Genomic DNA, 6935 nt, shown 5'->3' with positions numbered 1-6935 from the left:
GATTCCTGGCTGCTGGCGCAGCTGCTGGTTGTGGGGGGCCGTGACTCGGCGCGAGCGCTGCCAAATGCTGACTGGGGCAGGCGGTTGTGTGTGGTAGCTGGGCGCTGGCGGGCGGCCTCGATGGCCAGCGGCGCCAGCACAGGCAGCGGCGGGGCATTGCCGGACGCCGACACTGAAATGCCCAGCCCGTTGGTGCGTGTGGTGGCCGACCGCTGCAGGCTGCTAAGCCCGGCTGCCTCGCGCAGAATGCTATCCACACGCGACAGCGACTTGGCATGGATCTCGCGCCATTCCTTGTACTGCGCCCCGTGCTGCCGCTGCATGTTGGTCTGCGGCCGCGCCTGTCTGTGAGATGCGCTGGTCTGCGCCCGCCGCGGCACCTCCTGCGTCTCTGCTGCCAAACCGCCTGTTACGTCTGTAGTCAGTGGCCTGTTTGCCGGCCCCGTACACTCGCGATCCTCTAGGTTTTGCGTGCATATGGTCTGTGGCCGATGCGCAGCTGCAGCGCTAGTTTGTGGCCGATGCGGTGTTGCAGTACTGGTCTGCGGCCGATGTGCGCTGGCATGTTGGTTTGTAGGCTACACGCCGGCTGCTGCGTTGTCGCTGTGCTCGACTGTGGCCGCAGGTCAATAGATGCCCGTCCGCTCCCCACCCCGCTCGCCATCCAGTCTTCCAGCATACTGGTTGACGGAAGAAACAACTGTCTGCGCCCGGTCGCTGTGCTGCCGGTGCACCAACCACCAGCCTGCTCAGCAGACGTCCGTCCCGTAGTCTAGCTCAATCGGCTCCCAGTCCTCCAGCATGCTGGCTGCGACGGCAGGACGATCGTCTGCGGCCCGCGCCGCATTGCCCTGTGCCCGCCGCTGCATCACCGTGCTTGTGATTGGCCGCCGCAACACCTCTGCTGCCGGTACATCCACCACTGTCTCCGCACTGGCGTGGTCTCCTGAATCCCGGCTGCCGTCCGACTCGGTTTTCTTCTTCCTCCAGCACATCCTCTTCCTCTTCTTCTTCTTCCTCAAGGCACGTCCTCTCCTCTTCCTCTTCCTCTTCCACTGCCACCAGCGACCCATGCTCATCAGCTGGCTCTGTTGTGTCTATTTCATCCAGCGATACTGATTGCCGGGCAATCTCCTCGCCCTTCTCCACGCTCCGCCGGCCTTGCTCTTCTTCCCGCTGCCGCTGCCGCTGCTGGTGTATCGCTACTAGCGACCGCCGGTTGGCCGTCCTGATGGCTGTCTGCGGGTAGATCCGCGTTCGCAGTGCGTGCGATGTCGGTCTTAACACTGCCGGGCTGATTGTGTCCACGGTCTTGTATGCATTGGGCACCGCCACCTGCGGCGCCCGCGGCTGCACCTGCACCGGCGTCAGCCGCGAATTATAATATCCCTGGGGTGCCGCCTGCTTGCGCGGTGGTCTCCGTGAGTGTTCCGTCGTCCCCATCGTATGTAAAATATCGGTAGGATATACCACTAAGGTGCAGAAGAAGAGAAAAAATGGACGGGTCGCGAAAAGCCAGATTAGAAAAAAAGAAAAAGGAGGCGCAAAACGGTAATGTCCTAGAGACGGGTACTCCCCAAAAAAACTTAAACGCAAGGGCGGTTTTGCGACCTTCGTGAAGAAGCCGTCTCTGCATCCAATCAATGCGTGAAAAACAACGTATACTGGTGTGCACACAGATTCTGCCCTGTGTTGCCTAGTACATGTCCTCTTTCCCAGGATACACAGTCCTCGTTTCGCCCAGTGGTATCCCCCTGTGTACTCCTCACATTCCCAGCTCTAGATGCTCTTGGCAAATCGAGGAACAGGCGCTTTTCTTCGGGGTTTCTTTCAAAAAACAAACATCTTCGGCACTCTACTAACTGCTACTGCCTCCCACGCTGCATTGCAAGAAAAAAAGCAAACTTACCGAATACCGCTTCATTGCCTCCTGCTGGCTTGGCCGCCGCGGCCGCCGCGCCTGTGCTCTGGATGCCGTCGCTGGACGTCCATATGCACCCGGTCCTGTGCGCACAATTGAGCTCACGTCCATTTGTATGCTTACTGTCTTGCTAGGATACTGCAGCTGTCAAGAGCGATGGTGCCAAAAGAGTATTAACAAAATATGTAACAAAAAATAACAAAGACAAAAAAGTAGCATGTGGGCTCCGACCTGTTTCTCTGTGCTTTGCAAGAAACCCGGTGACGGGGGGAGGGGAGGGAAGTTTTTCTTTTGCACGAGAAATAAAGTGTGTAGTGCGTACCTGCTAATCCTCTTTGCAATAAAAAAGCTGGTCTGGTCCTGGACTAAAACCAGGACCGATGCATGAAGAAAAAATACCAATATTTCTTCGAACCGCGCTCAGTTGCTATTAATACTTTGCGGTCCTGCGCTTTGTCACGAGCGCTTCGGTCCTAGAGTAAGTTTTTTAAAATTTTCCTTTCAGAAAAAATAAACAAAGGGCAAATCTCTTTATTAGCTTTCGGCGAAATTGCGATTTTCGATGCAGCCACCCAAGGGCTAACATCACAGCATACCACGAATATAGCAGAAGCCAAATGGGACAGCATATCTCCTCTCCCCTCAAATGCACGCATCTGCATGACATCACTACGCCCGAAACACATGCACAATGCGCGCAATGTGCTCGCGCATATCGGGCACTCCTTGCGCTCGGACTTGAATATCTGCTCGCCGCACTCCAGACACGTACACATGTGCCCGCAGTTCAGGAACACGCAGTTGGTGGCCTCGTCCCAGCAGATCTTGCACAGATCGTTGTCATTGCTCTCGCGCCCCATTTCCAGCCGCGTATTAGCCACCAGCCGCTCGACCCGCTCCACCAGCTCGTGCTTCTCCACAATGTGTGTGTAGTCCACGCGGTGCTTGTGCAGCAGTAGCTTCAGCTGCTTTGCGCTCAGTGTGCTGACATCGGTGTTGTCGTTCACTAGGTCCTTTATCTCAGGGATCACTACTGCTTTAGCTGCTGGCTTTGCTGGCTGTGATTTCGGTCGAGTTGCCGGTTGAGTTGCCGGTCGGGCTGCTGGTTTGGGCTGCCGGCTGAGCTGGGCCCTGGGCCGATCTCGGCCGCGACTGTGGCTCCGGCCGGGGGCTGCTGCCGTGGGGGCTGGCGCGGGTGGGCGGGGCGCGACCTCGGGAAGGTATTGGAGTCGTAGGCTGGCACTTGCTCGTAGGTACCGCCGCCGTGGGAGCGCCTTGACTGATCCTCATCAAACAGGCTTTCAAACTGCTGGCCTATATTGGCCATCCCCCGGCCAATGTCCTCGCCAATGCTCGAGAACATCTGATCCCAGTTGCCACTCGATCCACGTGGCTGCTCCCGGCTGTGTGTGGCGGCGGACGGGCGCGGCAGCGAGTTGCGGTACTTTACTTCGTTCATCTGGGGCATCGGGGAGTGGCTGTAAATGGCAGCTACGAGATCGGTCTTTTCAAGCATCCGGCGTGGATTGTACAGGCCATAGAGCTGCAGATACAAGCGTAGGTCGCGAATTGGCGCACTGTTCCAGCTCCGACTTGCTACGAATCGACAGGCGCAGGTTGCGGTCACACGTTTGTGCAGCAGCTGACGGGCGTGCTTAGTCCGTATTTTGGCAGGTACCATTTGTTCTTGTTGCAGTCCGAGCATACAACCTGCCCTACGCTTGAGGAGAGAAAATAAGCGTTTAGGGGTTTCCCTTCCTCGTTCATCTAGGTTGTGCATTCTTGGGGTGCATATAAATAATCCCAGGTGTCTGTTTTGGAGCACTTACCGCAGTTGACACAGTTGTGCTACATGGAGAGAGTGTGGGAGAGAGCAATAAAAATAGCCAAGGCACCGGCAGGTTCGCCCCGGCATAGGTGCCCGAGAGTCGGGTAAGAGGGGTTAGCCAAACTACTGACGAAGAGAAGGGGCTCCATCACCACCCCGGTTGAAATGCGGAGAGAACAAAGTGACTATACCTTGCGTCTCAATAGGTTGAACGTGAGCCCACACCCGGGCATGCCGAATACAGGTTCTTTTCCAACGGCACTGCTAGCTCATACGTCTGGCTGTTTGCGTCCCGCATTGGCCCATTCAGCTGCCGCAATGCGTGCTCGACGGTTGATGGCAGGCTGTCCGACGTTGCTGGAAATGGCAGTGCCTCCAAGTGTGACATTTGTTGTCTAATAGTACAAGAGTAGAAATGTAGTGGGATTCGTGTCCAAGAAGCTGTAAATTGGGTAAAGAAAAAGCGAGGGTGCAGGACACAATCCAGAAATCAGCCATTCTAGGCACGTGTGGTGCCCAGGATTACTTGGCGATGGCTTGAGCCCCCATTGCGGTCTGGCAGGCGTCAGTTGTTTCGAGAAAGTTCACTGATATTAGTCATCGCTGCGCGGAGGTTCCCAGACGGTGTCCAGGATAGCAGCACCTGGGACTCCGCCGCCCGCCCTGTGCTTGCAGCGCTGGCCACAGTTGAAGAAAAAAGAAAAAATAAAACGTATGTGGAACAAAGGAATCAAAACTGGAGCCCTGCAGGCTTGCAAGACAAGGCTCTCTCCATTCCCAGCTATCGCGAGACATGTATCCAGGGTGGTGTTTTGTCGGGGGCAGATCCAGACCAGTTCTTTTCTTCCTCTCCTGGCATGTTTCACAGCCTTGTAAATATCATTGTGTGATGCGCAGAGAGAGAGAGGTGGGGTCAGAACGTGGGTTATGCGAAAAAGGGTGTGTGGGGGATGCGGATTTGATCGGCGAGCCCACTCAGCAGTGGTTGTCGAGCAAAATACGTCTCATTTTAGTACTATTCCGACACACTATATGGCCCATGGTGGGCATGTCTCAATGCTGCCCGCTTGGAGGGACCGCCGTTCTATTTGGTGCGTGGTTCATTGGTACATATTTTCGTGCATAAAGTGGTTGTTTTTTTTTGCAGTATTGGTTGAACAGTCCGGGCATTCACACCAGTCAATTTTTCGGTCATTCTAGTCCACCCCAATGCCCGTTGCGCTTGCCCCCCCGAGAGTCAAAATGTGAGTGCATTGGAGTCGTGCTTGTTTCTCCACAATTTTTCCTCGCGCTTGGCATCCCCTATTCTCTTCTCCATTCCTACCTCTTCCTTTTCTCTTTCCCATTTTTTGCAATTTTATAGCCACCCAATACTGGGATATTCCTGATACAATATTGAGTTTTTAATATTCTCACAACCTAAACCTACATTTCACCCTGCACCAGTTGCTGGCACAAAGAGCATATTGATCCAACGTGCAATACTTTTTGCCAGTATAGGGTTTCATCTATTGCCGATTATTCCCAACTAAGCGGTATCTGATTTCACGCACGTCATTTCGGGAGGGAGTCATAGGATAGTTCCAGTAGGCAATATTCCCGACGCCACGCTGCAAGCTTTTTCCTTCCTCATTTCCCTTTTTCTTCACGCTTTAGTTTATTCTTCTCTTTTTCAATTCTTTCTCTTATCCACACGCCATTGCCGCAGGAAGACCGGGGGTGAGGCCACACAGAAACGTGCGTCAATCCGAAGCTGATATATCTTCAGGTAAGAGCAAGAGAATCATTGAGGGGGAGGTGCGTGTATCGGATCACTTGGTGACAGAGACGGGAGGCGGAGAGGAATGGGGGAGCTGGCAAGAAAAAGCTCGGTGGGATGAGGGCAGTTACGGCCATCTCCAATACTCGCTAAATATTTTTAACCCTGGGATGATACAGCACAGCCCAATTGCCCATCTGGCAGGAGGGAAGGAGGAAGGGGGAGTGAATGGAGGAATGTGGGGAACATGGGTCTTTTTTCCCTCGCCCTTTATTTCCCTATTGAAATTTCTCTTGCACGTTACTAGCTTGTAAGATGATGTTTTTGGACGCCTGGCAGATAATGAAGGCGAAATTGCATGTTGCGCACAAAGGCAGGAAAACCCACCGTAAACACGTAGAGCAGCCCCCGCTAACGCATTTGTCCCTGGTACAATGCTTCTTGTTCTTTATTTTTTGTTCACGTAGCATTATATCCTACAAGGAGATTGTCCTTTCCATAGCTCATGACCTGCATGTCGGGGAGAACGCATGCAAGCAGCATCCGCGCGCTGCCGCAGCCAGCAAGCGAGAATGCAGTTACTGCGCGGGTGCCGTTAAGAATCAGCACGAGCAACCTGCGAGCAATGCCGTCGAGCACCCGCACACCTCAGACTCACCACACACCAAGGCAGGCATGGGGCGCTCGATATCGACGATCCAGGAGCTGGACAAAGCCAGTTTCGAGCAGCACTTGGCGCAGCTTCTGTCCGAGGACACAACGCCGACGGCCCTGCGCGCAGCACACGGCATGTTGCGTGGATTCAATGGGCCGCCCATACGCAAGGAGAGCGCTGGGGTTCAGTACAGTGTGGCGGGCAGCCCGGCAAGCGAGGGAAGCAGCGACAAGCGCGAGTACGTATTGCGGGAACTGTGGGAGACCGAGGAGCTGTTTGTGTTGGATCTGAAGCTGATTCTGGCAGCGTTCGTGGTGCCGCTGTGCGAGCACGCGCGGCTTCCGAGCGTCCAGGGGGTGTCGTATGCGGTGCAGGTTCTGTTCACGTTCCAGCACCGGTTCCTACGGGCACTGGAGCGCGGGCGCTCGGTGCGCTCGGTGGCGAAGCTGTTCACTAGCGAGCGGCATGGGTTCGAGGCGTACATTGAGTACTGCACAAAGTACCACAAAATGTGCGATATCCTGGATGCATTGAAGGCAGATGCCGGGTGGGCTGGGTTTCTGGCGCAGGTGCAGGGGCAGATTGACGGGCATTCGGGCAGGCGGCGGCTGGCATTGCGCGACTTTTTGATCAAGCCGGTGCAGAGAATCTGCAAGTACCGCTATTCCTGCAGGATCTGATCAAGCATACGGACCGGGAGGCAGAACCGAAACGTTCCGGGCATTGGAGCGGGCGCTGGAGAGCGTGCGCAATGTGTGTGTGCGCATCGACA

At 55.1% G+C, this 6935-nt stretch overlaps 1 protein-coding gene across 1 annotated transcript; it reads right to left on the bottom strand.

The window, feature by feature from the left end:
• Positions 1–705: 705 nt before the first annotated feature.
• Positions 706–1613, bottom strand: DL89DRAFT_133850 (uncharacterized protein). Its single transcript, XM_040883337.1, has one exon. It carries the CDS (start codon positions 1441–1443, stop codon positions 778–780), a length of 666 nt encoding a protein of 221 aa, XP_040739444.1. The 5' UTR covers positions 1444–1613; the 3' UTR covers positions 706–777.
• Positions 1614–6935: the final 5322 nt, after the last annotated feature.

This window comes from Linderina pennispora (assembly GCF_002104995.1).
Source record: "Linderina pennispora strain ATCC 12442 chromosome Unknown DL89scaffold_49, whole genome shotgun sequence".
Lineage (NCBI taxonomy): Eukaryota > Fungi > Kickxellomycota > Kickxellomycetes > Kickxellales > Kickxellaceae > Linderina > Linderina pennispora.
This window is presented reverse-complemented; position numbering and strand designations above follow the sequence as displayed.